Source organism: Pipistrellus hanaki (assembly GCF_964339955.1).
Source record: "Pipistrellus hanaki genome assembly, chromosome: 1".
Taxonomy (NCBI): Eukaryota; Metazoa; Chordata; class Mammalia; order Chiroptera; family Vespertilionidae; genus Pipistrellus; species Pipistrellus hanaki.
This window is the reverse complement of record NC_140503.1, coordinates 55,663,942-55,680,306: the sequence shown is the minus strand read 5'-3', so window position 1 is coordinate 55,680,306 and position 16,365 is coordinate 55,663,942. Positions and strand designations below refer to the sequence as shown.

At 37.2% G+C, this 16,365-nt stretch overlaps 1 protein-coding gene across 3 annotated transcripts in view; it reads left to right on the top strand.

Annotated features, from left to right (window-relative positions):
- Positions 1-5,730: 5,730 nt before the first annotated feature.
- GALK2 (galactokinase 2) overlaps positions 5,731-16,365 on the top strand; it is a 122,448-nt gene continuing 111,813 nt past the window's right edge. The window contains exon 1 of one of the 3 annotated variants that reach the window (XM_084898276.1): positions 5,731-5,975. In XM_084898276.1, coding sequence (XP_084754402.1) covers positions 5,923-5,975 — 53 coding nt within the window. In that variant the 5' untranslated portion in view covers positions 5,731-5,922. The remainder of the gene's footprint in view (positions 5,976-16,365) is intronic. The other 2 variants (XM_084898278.1, XM_084898277.1) reach the window with 2 other exon arrangements.

The window sequence follows — 16,365 nt, the reverse complement described above, 5'->3', positions numbered from 1 at the left end:
GAGAGGATTCGCTACGGCGCCAAAAGGGAGCGCACCGCCCCCTCTTCCGGCGAAACGGTTGGCGCCTTAGCAACCAAACCTAGCAACTGGGGCGTAGCCTGGTGCCGCGGCGCTCAGCCGAAGGGACTGGGAAACACGTTGAGCGGTTTCCCGCCTCCTAGGCTAGGGGACGGTCTCCTCCGTTGCCCGAGACCCTGGAACCACCTCATTCTGGTGAAAATAAGAGGCAGCCTAGGACAGCCTTTCGAGGACAAAAGGGTGACATGCCCGTCGTGTATGACAGGTAGTATGATGTCTGCCATCATTATTTACATTCCTGTAGCCCGCACGTGGTGGTGGGTGTTCCTGTGAATTTTGGAAACTTTCTCAGCGATATAGTTTACACGAAATGTTTGTTATAGTTGTAGTCGGCAAAAACGATTCTGTGGATATCCCAAATTAGTTAAGCATCTATCAGCTGAGGCGCCCCAGATCTTATTCAGTTGTTTAACGAATTATAAACTGACCTTTACTGCCCTTAGGACCACATGAAGGTAGCAGTGAGCGACTGTTTTTTTTGTTTGTTTGTTTGTTTGTTTGTTTTTTTAATATATTGTACAAAATCATGAGCATAATTCAAATTAAGAAAATGAAATAAAAGGGGAAAAACTGCTTCTCAAACAGCACATTCCATATTAACTTCCAGTTCTGCCCACTTAAGTCCGCAAATTTTATATAATTATAGCACAGATATAATTTCGGATTCTTTTTGTGCCATACCTCGTTATGTAACAGCGTAAGACGTGTGTACAATATATCATTGAAAATTGTTTCAATGGTTGTTTAATAATCTCTTTTGAATGAACCAGTGCAACTTAATTTACTTAAGCTGATATTTTGATACATTTAGAATTTTTCAAAAATAACCTATTTTAAAAAAATATATTTTATTGATTTTTAATAGAAAGGGAGAGAGATAGAGAGCTAGAAAGGTCGATGAGAGAGAAACATCGACCGGCTGCCTCTTGCTGCCGGCAACCAAGGTACATGCTCCTGGCTGGAATCGAACCTGGGACCTTTACAGTCCGCAGACCAACGCTCTACCACTGAGCCAAACCGGCTTCAGCTAAAAATAACACTATTTTAAACAGTCCTACAGTGAATAAATTTGTCATTTTATTTTTGCCTTAGAAAAAAGTCAAATGAGGATAGAGGCTGGAATTTTTTAGTAATCACTTGAATTGACATTTTTGGTCATGGTTCTTAAAAGTCATATAACAACAACACTGTCTAACATAAATAAGTTTTCCCTACTAGCCCTTTCCTCCCAATGTTTTATTATAAGACATTTCAAACATACAGTAAAATTGAAAGAATAGTCCAGTGAACATGTGTATTCCCACTATCAGCCTTATTTGTGTGTATATGTATTTCCTGGATCAATTAAAAATAAGATGCAAATATCATGACATATTACTCTTTAGTGCAGCTATGTGTGTTTCCTAAAAATAAGGATTTGCTTATGTAATTACAGCATCATTATTACACTAAGAAAATTAATCATTCCTTGATATCATCTAGTAGCCAGTGCATGTTCAAAATTTCCTTATTAAATATATAATTTTAGAATTGGAAGAGCCTTTAATGATATCACTTTAAAGCTCAGGGTTTCCCAAGCATAGCAGTCATTAAATTGTAGCTTCCGAAACTCCATCCCAGAGATTCTGATTCAGTATATCTGGGGTAGAGATCTGCAATCTGTTCACCCTAAAACAAAACAAAATCCCCCTATAACTGGGGTGACTATCCATCCCACTTTGCCTGGGTACTGTTTTCCCACAAAAAATAATTACTAGCATTTGTCACTTCAGAAGTTTAGACAATAAATCACATGGTTACTCTACCTGAAATTAATAATTCTTCCCCCAAAGAGAGAATAGTGTCCAAAGGTGGTAAGAAATTCATTTGCTCAGAGTAATCATAGCTATATAGTTTTGCTTTTTAGTCAATAATAATTTTGAAGTTATCAACTATAATATGTACATAATGGTTATATAATGTAAATGTATAAAAATTCATTTAGATTGAATTTATATAATTTTCTGCTTTTTAATGTAATTACTTACTTCTACAATAGAGAGAAAGAATTGTTCAAATAAATCATCCTAAGCCACCTCCAAATTTAGTAAACCAATCTGGAAATTTGCTAAGAGAGGTTAAATAAGTCTTCACAGTACTTACAGGCACACTCCTTGTGTACACAAATGTAACGAATGTTTGTTAAATAAATAAACATCTTAATTAAGTAATCTTTCTGTGCTGGGAATACCTTTTGTCCTTAAAAGTTCATTTAAATGTCACCTCATTTGCATAGCTTATTCTGAATACTTTGTGCAGTTATGACATTCTTTTTCTTGATATCGATTTTACTCAATGGTATCTAATACATTTTTATTTTGATGTGGATCTTGTGTTTTGTTTTTTTTTAAAGACATATTTAAAAGATTTGTTGAGGTATGCCAAAACCGGTTTGGCTCAGTGGATAGAGCGTCGGCCTGCGGACTGAAAGGTCCCGGGTTCGGTTCCGGTCAAGGGCATGTACCTTGGTTGTGGGCACATCCCCGTTGGGGGGTGTGCAGGAGGCAGCTGATCGATGACTCTCTTTCATCTATGTTTCTAACTCTCTATCCCTCTCTCTTCCTCTCTGTGTAAAATCAATAAAAAAATATATTTAAAAAAAAAAGATTTGTTGAGGTATAATTTAGCAGCTTTATTGAAGTACATTAAACTGCACATACTTAAAGTGTACAATTGGATGAATTTTGACATGTGTGTACACCTGTGAAACCATTACCACAACCAAGATAATAAACATATTTATCACTGCAGTTTCCTCATTGCCCCTTCCTCTCTCTTCAGTTTTCCCAGGAAAACACTGATCTATTTTTTCACTATCGATAAGTTTACATTTTCTGGAATTTTATATAAATAAAGCATACTGTATGTACTCTCTTGCCTGGCTTCTTTCAATCGGTATAATTATTTTGAGATTCATCCATGTTGTTGCATGTATCAATTGGTTGTTTCTTTTTATTGCTGAGTGTTCCATTGTATGGATATTCCACAGTTTATTCATTTACCTGTTGATTGGTTTTTTTGTTTGTTTGTTTGTTTTTTAGTTTTGACTAATACAAATACGGTGCTGAGAACATTTATCTTGTGTAATGTGGTGGATGGACTATAAGGTGGTTTCCTCATTACTTATGCTTTGGATAATCCTTTACCTCTTCAGTGTCGGTGAGATCTGTGACTGCTGCTGCTTTTTTTTGACTTTCAGCTTTACTGAGGTACTACTTGAGGCCCCATGCACGAAATTTGCAGCCCTGGCTTCGTCTGGAAGGGTGTCTGCTCTAATTACCATATTATGCTTTTATTATTATAGATAATAGATAAGTAAATGTGATTTGCTTGTAACCAAAAGATACAGCAAAGGTTATGTACATAATTACATTATACAAGATTGCAAATCCATCTTGCAAATCCATCTATTTCCTTTGCTGGCCCAGAAGTCAACTGGGACCTGCCCTTCCACTCCAGACACTCCTGCTTCAATGGCCCGCCAGGCCTAAGGATCTCACCCATGCACAAATTTCATTCACCACCCCTCTGGTTGTTATATAACAGTAGATATGGACATGGGAAAATACTTAGTAGTAGAATGTTGTATCATATAGTAGGTATATGTTTAACTTTTTAAGAAACTGCCACATTGTTTTCCTAACTGGTTTTTCAATTTTGTATATCCATCAAGAGTGTTTAAGAGTTCCAATTGCACCACATCCTTGACAACAGGTAGTGTGGTCAGTTTTAAGGATAGTCTTCTAGTAGGAGTATAGTGGTATATCATTGTGGGTTTAATTTTCATTTTCTTAATGACTAATGTTGAACATCTTTTCATGTGCCTATTTGTCATCCATGCATCTTCTTTGGTGAAGTATCTCTTCAGCTCTTTCGCCCATTTGTTGTTGTTAATCCTCACCTGAAGATATTTTTCCCACCGATTTTTTTAGAGAGAGTGGAAGGGAGGGAGGAGGAGAGAGTGAAAAACATTGATGTAAGAAAGACACATCGATCAATTGCCTCTTCAACTGAGCCCCAACCTGGGCCAGGGTTCAACCTGCCCCCTTAACTGACTGGAAATAGAACTGGTGCAGGAGCATAAACTTTAACCACTGAGAAACAGCGCCTCTTTTGCCCATTTTAAAATTGGGTTATTTGTCTTATTACTATTGACAATTCTTTATGCTTTTTGTGTTGTTTTTAAGGAATATTTGCCCCACCAATAATCCTAAGAAAGAATTAATAAAAGAATATCATAAAGCATAGAAAACCCCAGAGTCTGTAAAAACAGTTCTTGCCTTCAGGGAGCTTCTCGTCTAATTATATAGAGTCTAATACAGTTGTTACATCTTGGTATTGGAATTGAGATATAAGTATAAAATATATACTGGACTTTGAGAGTTCCCATGGAAAAGTAAAATATAAAATAATTTTTATACTGATTATATTTTGAAATAATATTTTGGATATATTGGATAAAATGTATTATTACAGTTAATTTCATGTATCTCTACTCATTTAAAAATGACTTGTAGAAAATTCAGATTTGACTAGGGTGGTGAACACATAATACAATATACATATTGCCATATTATAGGATTGTACACCTGAAACACACATGTTTTTATTAGCCAATGTCACCTCACTGAATTAAAGAAAAAAGATTTTAAAAAGAGAATTTAAAATATATGGCTTATATTGTACAATAAAATATGATTCAGTGGGTTTGTGCCCAAGATTGTCCATTTCTAATAAGCTCCCAGGTGATGCTGGTCTGACTACACTTTGAGTAGCAAGACTCTAGACTAGAGACAAGAAAACACACACGTGATAACAATGCTGGTGTGACCATCTCTATGGCTGGAATGAAAATCCAGCCTACTTCTGAACATGTGTGACCTTTGATGAGACTCCAGTGAAGTATGCTTTAAAAAAAAAAAGTATGGAAATAATTAGTAACTTTTGTCCTCCAAATTTTTATGTTATTATTTTAATAAAACATTGCTTTTAAAATAACTTGTTCTCAAACTACTAAAAGAACCCCAACTGGAAACCAAAAAACAAAACTCACATTACTTTCTTATACTATTTTCCTTATGCCACGTCTCTTACTAATGAAAGCACTTTATATTTATTTTGTTTCTTGATATAGGGCATCTAAGACTTCTCTAGGGAACTGAAAAATGAAGGGGTTGAACTGGAGACTAAGGACTCTTGCAGTTTTAGACACGTTTTTCTTCTTTTTGCTATGTATTCTAGGAAGGCCTACCGATGCATCTAGTCTGGGATAAATGCAAATGTGTTTAAATCAAGCGTTGCATCAATTTTGTATTGCCTGATTTGGAAACAACCCACACAAGAGGCAATAACTAAACGTTTTGGAGTAGTTGCTGGTCATTAAAGAATAAAAGCCCTAACTTTAGAAAAAGGGTGGGGGCCGGGGCAAGGAGAGCGCAACCCGAGTCTCCAGCTTATAACACTGTACTCAGACCTAAGCCTAGGACGCAGAAGGAAAATTTACAAAGTCAGCTTCGCCTGTGCTTGGGACAAGGGCTGCATGGAGTCCCGGGCAGCTCAGAGCTCCAGCAGCCAGGGAGCTGAACCTGACAGCTGCCGGGCGGGCGGAGCCGCACAGCCTGGGAGGGAGGAGCCGGAGGAGGGGCGGGCGGGAGCAGCCACCTCGGCGAATCTGCAGGATTTCCGCAGGCTGGTGCGGCCTGTGTCGCCCGGAAGAAGGGGCTCCCGCAGCAGCTGTCTTGTGATCACGTTGGGAGCCTTTCTTTACCAGTTGGAACTGCCGAAGGAAGAAGGGTTTAGCGAAATATGGCCACGGAGGGCCCTGTCACGTGCCGAGTCCAGGTGGCAGAACATCCCAGGTGGGGGAGAGGAGCTGCCGCGGTTTGGGGTTTGGGGTCGCCTGGGTTGGTGCAGACGCTGTCCAGGGATTTGACGCTTCACCGGACCCCGGGACACCGGTTTTTCCCCTGGGAGGGAGCAGAATCCTTGAGATTTTCATAAGGCTGCAATGCTGGGCTTGCAAGGAAGACCACGTGGCATTTCCACCTTGACTCCTGTCAGGGATGTGTGTTTCTCTTCATCTTTGCAAATTCTTCTTTTCCCTTTATTGCTCAAGGTGGTATGCTCTTATGCAGGGCTTTAGCAGAAATATCCAAATGAACTCTAAATCCCTTCTCTCTCTGTCTTGCCTGCTGGCTGATAGTGCTTTTTAAGGTCTCCTTTCTAAAATATTCACTGAAAACACACACACACACACACACACACACACACGCACACACACACTGTCCCCAACAAACAAACAAATACAAACAAACAAAACCCTTGGTGTATGCATTCTTTTACACAAATCATGGAATCTATGAATTGCCACTTTGGGAGTTAATATGCCACCAGTATTTATAATAACTAATAGCTTAGTGATACCTAGTGGACAATCTTTTCATTTGAAGGGTATATTGCAGATACTTTGTAGAGGTAAGTCATTTTGAATCAGATTTTCTAAGGTTGCTTTGCCTCCCCCTTTGCTGTTTCTAATTTTTACTCCCCCTTCCCCCCCCCCCCCATAACTTTTTTCTTTAATATTAAGTCTGCAAGCTCTCCCTACTTCCTGATATATGATCATCATGTGACAGTTGATAATATAACTTACTAAAACTTGCAAGTACTTTTTCACCCTTAAGCCAGCAAACAGTGGGCCTTTAGTTACCAGAAAGAAACACAATTTTTGGTTATGGAGACTAGCGCTGCTTTAGACTACTTGTGACTGTCTTTTTTTTTTTTTTTTTTTTTTTTTTAAATCCTCACCCAAAGATATTTTTCCCCCCATTGATTTTGAGAGAGCGGAAGGGAGGGGGAGAGACAGAGAGAGAAATATTGATGTTAGAGAGAGAGATTTTGATTGATTGCCTTCTGCATGCTCCCTAACTGAGTGAGGTATGAGCCATTGTCTGGAATCGGTCCCAGGACCCTTCAGTCTATGGGCCAATGCCCTAAGCACTGAGCAGCCAATTTAGGGCTTGTGAATGTCTTTGGATGTCAGTATATTCTCTGGAGGTCCTTGCACAGTAGTGTTGCCCTTACACATTTTACACATTTGAATGAATTAGGACACTTTGTTAAACACATGCTTCCAATAAAATTTATGAAGAATTTGTTACATGAAAATAATCTGACACCCTGTACTAGTACATAAAGCATATCTATGTATAAATTTCTGTCTTTTGGTTTATATGATATTAATAAAAATGCTCAATATTCCCCTTTGGGGGAGGGGAAATGGTGGTAACAATTACTAAAAGTGAAGAATTATTTATAAAATTTTTTTAGAGATCTTTACCTTTTCTGACTTTAAGTGTTCATTCATGCAACAAATACTGTTCTGTCCTAGCCACAAAAGAGATCATAACAGCAGACAGATGAATTTGTGCTCTACCTTTTTCTTGTTTTCACTTGTGTATGCAATATGATTGTTAGCTTCAAGCAGTGTGTCAGCCACTTATTCATTTTAGTAGGGGTGACTTAAGTTAACTTTAGATAGTGTATCTATAAATCCACCTAGCTGGTCATATGTTGCAATATGCTGAAAGGGAAAAAAAATACATCAGAGTGTCAAGATCAGATTGTCTTCTTGTGCTACTCCTGTTCTTTCTTCAGAATGCCTCTTCAACATCAAGAACACATGATCCTCTAAACCAGTAGTTTCCAAACTTTCTAATGCCTCGACCCTTTAATACAGTTCCTCATGTTGTGGTGACCTCCAACCATAAAATTATTTTTGTTGCTACTTCATAACTATAATTTTGCTACTGTTATGAATCGTAATGTAACTGTGTTTTCTGATGGTCTTAGGCGACTCACAGGTTGAGAACTGCTGCTGTAGAGCCTAAGACCATCGGAAAACACAGATATTTACATGAGGAACTGTATTAAAGGGTCGAGGCGTTAGAAAGGTTGAGAACCACTGCTCTAAATAAAGGCATTAGTCAACCACATTTAATATTTGGATGAACTTCTTTTCTATTGTTTTTATATAAAAAATAAAATAGAATAGAAGTTCTGATTTTTTTTTCTGCATTTCAATCTTACATGCTATTGTAAGATTTACAATATTTTACAATCTCTGTATTGTAAAACTACTTTAAATTCCACTGTTCTAGCTTATTATTATTATTATTATTATTATTATTATTATTATTTTTAATGGTGTCTTCTCTCTTTTCCTTTTCTTTGGATTTAAGTTTTAAACTGTTGGATTATTATTTTTAACAGCTATATTTATACATAATTCTCATACCAAATATTTTACCTGTTTAACGTTTACAGTGAAATGGTTTTTAGTATATTCGTAGGATTGTGCAATTGTTACATCCTCAGAAGAATTCTGCATCCCCCAGTCTTAAGCAATCACTAATGTACTTTCTGTTTCTATAGAGTTGCTTATTCTGGAAGTTTCAAATAAATGGAATCAAATAATATGTAGTTTTTGTGATGAGTTTCTTTCACTTAATATATTTTCCAGGTTCACCAATATTGTAACAAGTTACCAGTATGTTATTCCTTTTATGGTTGAATAATATTTATTGTATGGATAGATCACATTTTATTTATTCATTCATTCATCAGTTGATGGGTTGTTTCCACCTTTTGTCTCTATGAATAATGGTGCTGTGTGAATGCATTCCCAATAGGAAAGATTTGAATTATGTAAAAGCATATTCAGGAAAGCCCAGAAATCCCACAGTTCCTTTACTCACTATAGTCTCTGATTCCTAATCTGTGCTGTCAATTCTTCGATTCATAAAAGTTATCCATTTGACTTGTATCCTTGTAAGACTATTTTATCCTAATAATATATTGTAACCTTGTAATATTGTTACCATTTTATGCAAAATGGTATTATTATATTCATATGAGTAGAATCATATTTGTTTTTCTGTAATTTTTTTCACTTAGCAGTTTTTCTTAGAGATTCTACCATATCACTCCATTCAGATTTATTTCACTGTTTTAAGGACCAAGAGTGTTTAATAATATGAATACCATTATTTATTTAACTGCTAAACTATTTAAGAGTGTATATTTTAGTTTCCGATTTTTCACTTTTACAAACAATGCTACAGTTAGCATTTTTGTACATATATCTTTGAGTATTTTTGTGAATGTCTCTTAAAACTCATTCATGAAATAAAAAAATAAGAAGAATGGAATCTCCTTAAAAAACAAAACAAAAACTCATTCATGGAAATGGAATCAGGGCCAAAGGTAATGAACATTTAAAATTTTGATTGTTGACTAGCCGGCATGGGTCAGTGTTTGAGCAATGACCTATGAACCAGGAGGTCATGGCTCGATTCCCAGTCAGGGCACATGAATAGGTTGTGGGCTCAATCCTCAGTAGGGGGCGTGCAGGAGGCAGCTGATCAATGATTTTCTTTCATCATTGATGTTTCTATCTCCCTCTCCCCTCCTCTCTGAAATCAAATAAATTTTTTTAAAATAAAATTTTGATTATGCCAAATGGTTCGGCAAAAAATGTTATCAGACTAGAGGACTGGTGCATTAAATTCGTACACTGGGTGGGGGTTTCCCCAGCCTGATCTACACCGTCTTGCAGTCAGGGAGCCTTCAATAGGACTTCCTTAGAGCTGCTATGGAGGCAGAAAAGGGGCTCCCGCCACTCCAGCTGTGCTTACCAGCTTTGAAGAGTCTGGCTCAGGGCTTCTGGCTGAGCAGCACTCCTGTGTTGAGTGTCTGCCCTCTGGTGGTCAGTGCATGTCATAGGGACCCCATAGTTCCTCTGTTAGGTGGATTTTCATGGTACCCTTTTATTATATTGTATTATTTTGTTGTTAGTTTTCAGAAGCTTTTATATATGTATTTTTTGTATGGATGTATGGGTTTTTTAAATATATTATGCAATATTGTTCCCAGTCTAGCACTTAAACTTTTTGATGTCTTTTACATTTTATGTAGTGTAGTACAGTATTGAGTGAGAGCATAGTATAGTACAGTATGGTCTTGATTCTGTTTTTAATGGGAATATTTCTACCATTTTGTCATCAAATATGATGTTTGCTATTTCTGGTAAATAGCCTTTATTAAAGTAAGGACATTTCCGTCTTTCCAGCATGTCAAGAGCTTTATTTTATTATTATTTTTTGGTGTGACTACTTATTTGTTAAATTTATTGGGGTGACATTGGTCAACATGAACATATAGGTTTCTGGTGTGGGTTTCTAAGTTATGAGATTTGTGTATTGCACTATGTGCCCACCAATCAAAAGTCAAATCTCCTGTCAAATATATTAGGAATCCCTTCACCCCCTACCCCAATCCCTTCCCCTCTGGCAACTACCACACTGCTGTTTGTGTTAATGAGTTTTAGTTTTATATCTCACATATGCATGGAATCATATGATTCTTAACTTTTTTTGGCTGACTTATTTTCCTTACCATAATTTCAAGGTCAATCCATGTTGTTGCAAATGGTGCTATTTCTTTCCTTCCTATGGCTGAGTAGCATTCCACAGTTTTTATGTACCACATCTTCTTTATCCAGTCCTCTAGTGCAGGACACTTTGGTTGTTTCCACATCTTCCACCATGAATAATGTTGCAATGAGCATAGGGGGTGCATATATCTTTGCAAACACATGATTTCAAGGTTTTTGAGTACATACCCAGAAAAGGGATTTCTGGGTCATATGGTAGCATGATTCTTAGTTTTTTGAGGAATCACAAGTCTGCTTCCTACAGTTGTACTAGTATATATTCCCGCCAGCAGTGAATCAGGGTTCCCTTTTTCCCACAGCCTCTCCAATACTTGTTATTGTTTGTCTTATTGCTAATGACCACTCTAACAGGTGTGAGGTGGGATTTCATTGTAGTTTTGATTTGCATTTCCTTGATTGCCAATGAGGTTGAACAAATTTTCATATATCTATTGGCTGTTCCTATGTCTTCTTGAGACTGGTATATTTTCAGGTCTTCTGCCCACTTTTAGTTTGGGTTGTTTATTTGCTCAGTGTTGAGTTTTGTGAGTTCTTTAGACATTTTGGAAATTAAACCTTTGTCAGAGCTACTGTTTGCAAATATCATCTCCCATCTGGTTGGCTGCCTCTTTGTTTTGTTAGTTTCTTTGGCTGTGCAGAAGCTTCTTAGTTTGATGTCATTTCATTCATTTATTTTTGCCTTTACTTCCCTTGCCTTTGGGACAAGTTTATAAAACGTTCTCTATGACCAAGGTACCAAGTTTGGTACCTATATTTTCTTCTATGTAACTTATTGTTTCAGATCTTATATTTAGATCTTTGATCCACTTTGAATTAATTTTTGTACATGGGGACAAATTGTAATCCAGTTTCATTTGTTTACTTGTGGCTGTCCAGTTGTCCCAGCACCATTTACTGAAGAGACTGTCTTTACTCTATTGTGTGTTTCTGACACCTTGGTCATAAATTATCTGTCCATGTGCTTTTATAGCTGGGCTCTCTATTCTGTTCCATTGATGTGCGTATCTGTTTTTCTGCCAATATCATGCTGTTTTCATTCTTGTAGCTCTGTAGTATAATTTGAAGTCAGGTAGCATGATACCTCCAGCTTTGCTCTTTCTCTCAGGATTACTTTGGCTATTTGGGGTCTTATGTGGTTCCATACAAATCTGATGATTCCTTGTTCTATTTCTTTAAAAAATGACATTGGCATTTTGATGGGGATTGCATTAAATCTGTGTATTGCTTTAGATAATATTGCCATTTTCATTATGTTGATTCTTCCAACCCACGAATATAGGATATTTTTCCATTTTGTTTTGTCTTTTTTAATCTTTTTAAATAATGCTTTGTAATTTTCAATATATAGGTCTTTTATATTCTTTGCTAAGTTTATTTCTAGGTATTTTATTGATTTCAGAGAGGACCGGAGAGGGAGAGAGGAATAGAAACAACAATGATGAGAGAAAATCACTGATTGGCTGCCTCCTGCACAACTCCCACTGGGAATTGAGCCTGCAACCCGGGCATTTTCCCTGACTGGGAATCAAACAGCAACTGCCTGGTTCATAGGTTGATGCTCAAATACTGAGTCATTGTAGCTGGGCTCTTATTATTCTCATAACAAACCTTTGCAGTAACTTCTGTCATTATCCTCAGTTTGTAGTTGAGGAAAATGAGGGATAGAACAACTCATTAAAATTAAGATTTTAAGTGAGGAAAAAGTTTTCCTCTACTCTCTTAAGTTTAGGAGCTGGTGCCTGTGAATTAAACTGACAAAAGATAGATTAATAGGAGAAAAGGTTTATTTCACATTCACGTGGCGGCTTCCAGAAAAGAAGTGAAAACCCAAGGAAGTGGTTAGGGCTGCGAGGTTATGTACCATTTTAACAAAGGATGATAAAATGTGAGAATTGACTCGACAAAAAGAAGGGGTTTGGGTTTGTAGGGATGGCAAGTTGTGGGAAGGTAACTATACGGGGGAAACTGATGGAAAATGATAAGAGCTATTTTAGTAAGGTTTGTTTATGTAAATTTGTTAGTGAAGTCTTTAATGATAAGAGTCTTCATCTCTTTGTATGGGAGAATTACAGAAAGGGAAATCTATGCCCTCCTCTTAGGGAGATAGATGGAGAGTAGAGAGCTCCTCCTGTGTTTGCTATTTCTTAAATTGCCTTCAGCTTAAAATAATCCTCCTCCCAAATGATATATTTTGAAGTGGCAAGTTTTGATTCCCTTCACCATGAAAATACATATTTATAACCAAGTATTCTTAAATTAGTATTAAAAATTCATATTTTTTCTTGCTATCTTGATAGTGAAGATAAAACAGAAGTACAGATAGTATAAGAGACTTGTCTAAGGTTATATGGTCAAACTAAAGATACATGTCTTGTCTCTTAAAATTTTATTTCATTCTTTGCAATTAGCCATTTGGTCACCTAAGGGTCCACAGAGAATTAGTCCTTATATTGAACTCTATTTCATTTGCTACAGTCATATTTTTTGTTTCTCAAGTTCTATTAAGACTGCTGTTAAAATAGATCTGAAGTTCAAAGAGCATTCAGATCACCGGATTCAGCAATTTGTGTGGTGATAATTTGACCATTTCTGCCTTTACCAATGTGATCTTTGTAGGGGCTTTTATGTTCATACTAGAGGCCCTGTGCATGAAAATTCATGCACTGGATTGGGGGGTCCCTCAGCCTGGCCTGTGCTCTCTCACAGTCCGGGAGCCCTCAGGGGTGGGAGGTAACACAGTGATCAGGGGAAGGCAACACTCTCATCACACCTCTGCTGCTGCCACTGCCCACAGCACAAGCCTTCGCCAGCCTTGGTTACCTGAGCCTCAGGTGGCCCTGGGCGGCTGGGGCACTGAGGGGACTGGAGGACTTGCCACATGCTTGCCACCCTGGTGGGCTAAGGGGACTGGGTGCCGCCATCTTGTGGCTGTGGGTACAGCCATATTTGAGGGTGTGGCAGTCAATTAGCATATTCCCTCCTTATTGGCCAAAGCGCTACCATCTTTGTGAGGGCATGAGGGTCAATTAGCATATTCCCTCTTTATTAGATAGGATTGGAAATGCTCACTGTACTCTTTTTGGAGGCATACTTTATTTTAAGTGATGGAGTCTTGCTGGTGACTAGCCCAGTGTGGTAAAAATACAGCTACTCTCCCAGTTATAGCCATATTGCTTCATTATTAGAGGACTAAAGGCCCAGTGCATGAATTCATGTACAGGTGAGGTCCAGCCAGCCTGCCCCGACCAATCAGGGCAGGTGGGCCATGGAAAGGGGACGTGGGAGGTTGGCCACTGTGGGGATCAGCCATGGGGAGGGGCCACGAGAGGTTGGCGGACCAACTACATCCCCATCGGGCTGGTTGGCTGGCCGCAGTGCATGTCATAGCTACCGGTCATTTTAGTCATTCCAGTCACTTGGCTTTTATATGTATAGATTCGGTTCGAGGTTTTTAGAAAAATATTGTGTATACCAGTTCTTTCTATTCTTCAAGAAAAATACTTTCCTTTACAGCCTCTTTGCATTTGAATTTCAAAGGCAGGAGCATTTTATGGTAAGCCTCTTGGTGATGGAGTAATTATAGTAAGGCATGAACAGAATGCTTTCCTGGAGTAGTTCGGGAAAATAATGCAAAATTTAATAACTCAAAATCATTTTACTAAAACACATTTTAGGAGACTTATTTTAATGTTCTGTTAGTACTTCATCTTGTTTGTGTTTGCAGTGTTTATGAAAGCAAATGGATAAGTATTCAAGTTCAGCAGAACTTGAATTTTGTCTGTATGTGATTTTCACAGGCAGAAATAGCCCCTATTGAGGCTAGTGGAGTTAAATAAGCTAGAAAACTTCTCCCTCTTTCCCACACCTAATTGGTCACTGATTCCTATGGATTAGACTTCCTTACTATCAACTTAATTTTCACCCTTCTCTGTCTCACCACTAGTGTACTCTCAGCATTTCTCTCTAGATTTACTACAATGGCTTCCCATTGGATTTCTCTCTTTCTGCCTTGCCTTCCTATGACCCACCTTTCATGCACTCCCCAGTGAGTTTTGTCAAGTGTGAAATGGATATCACTTTATCCTTAAACACCTGTTCTCAGCCAATTGCTTCAACTTGGCATATAAGGCCCTTTAATATCTGGGGCTTGATTACCACCAGTCTCCTCTCCTACTTTTCTCTTTTGATGTATTTAAAGCCCTCATTATAATTTTCTGAATGCAGCATGCTGGTCTTTTTAATTCCATTTGCCTAGAATGCTTCACAACATCCCATTTGTCTGACATCATCCTTTACAATTAATTTTAACTGTTGCCTCTTTTGGAAGCCTTCTCTAACTTATTCTTCTCTTTATGGATTTATCTTCATCCACATTCTCCCACAGTAGGAGCTAAATAGCTTCTCTCTACTCCCAAGGAACTGTATTACTTTATTGTCATGCTGTATTGTACTTTTTAGCTTACCCATCTTTCTCTTCTGACAGACTTTTATATTCCTAGAGGCCAATGACTATTATTAATCTCCTTTTTAAGTTATTTAGTAAAGAATCAGTAAATACTTTTTAAAGACTTTTTATTTTGAAATAATTTAAGATTTACACAAAAGTCAAATATAGTAAAAAATTACTGTGTACTCTTCTCCCAGCTTTCCCAGATGTTAATGTTATTCCATATTTGTTTTATTGTTCTCTCTTTTTTTATGTTATATTTTTCTAAACAGTTTGAGATTAAGTTGACGAGGCATCATTGCCTCTTTTACCTTAAATACTTGAGTGTGTTTCCCAGAAACAAGAATATTTTCTAACACAACCAGAATACAATGATTAAAATCAGGAAATTAGCATCAATATGACATTATCTATTGACATACCTCAATATCAATTATCCCACCAATTATCTGACTAATGTGCTTTTTATAGCAAATAATAATAATAACTATATATTTTTTTTGGTCAGGATTCAATTGAGGACACGGTGCATTTAGGTTTTTTGTTTTGTTTTTTAAATATCTTTTATTTTGGTGGGCAGACAGTTCCTCAGTCTTTCTTTGTATTTCACGAACAGTTATTTTATAGACTGGGTTGCAGGGAAAACTTGTGAAAAACTTGGAAATGGATCAGAAGATTACTAGGTGTCTCCAAGAGAATCAGAAGTTGCCTGGCATACCTACCTTTCAAGTGATCTGATTTCTGTGTCTCTGAGCCTTTCATTACAGTCAAGCCCTTTAACAGTGCTGTAGGCCACAGAAAACTGATAGAGTGCAAATGCTTCTTATGCATAGAAACTGCAAATTATGTCTAGAGGGATGCAGTCGATTGTTGCTATGAACCAGTTTTAGTATAATAGCTTTGTGTTTACTTGTAAATTCATTTCAACATTCCTTATTTGACTATATGAGTAGTACTTTGGTTTCTCCTTCTAACTGGTTATAATATTTACTGGTTTTGTCATTAGTTCATGAGATAAAAATGTTTAACACATGTTTATTTTATACCTGTGTAAGAGTCATAATTATACTTTAAAATTGTTTCCTTTTTAACAGACTTTACATAATATTTCTTCATTATTAGATTTGCTATATCTTTTTTTGGTAAGAATACTATGAAAAAGTAATTTTGTTCTCTCAGTACATCATATCAGGAGGCACATGATGTCTATTTGCCCATTACCAATGCTGTTAACTGGGATCACTTGGTTAAGGATACATCTGCCTGGTTTTTCCACTGTAAAGTTACTATT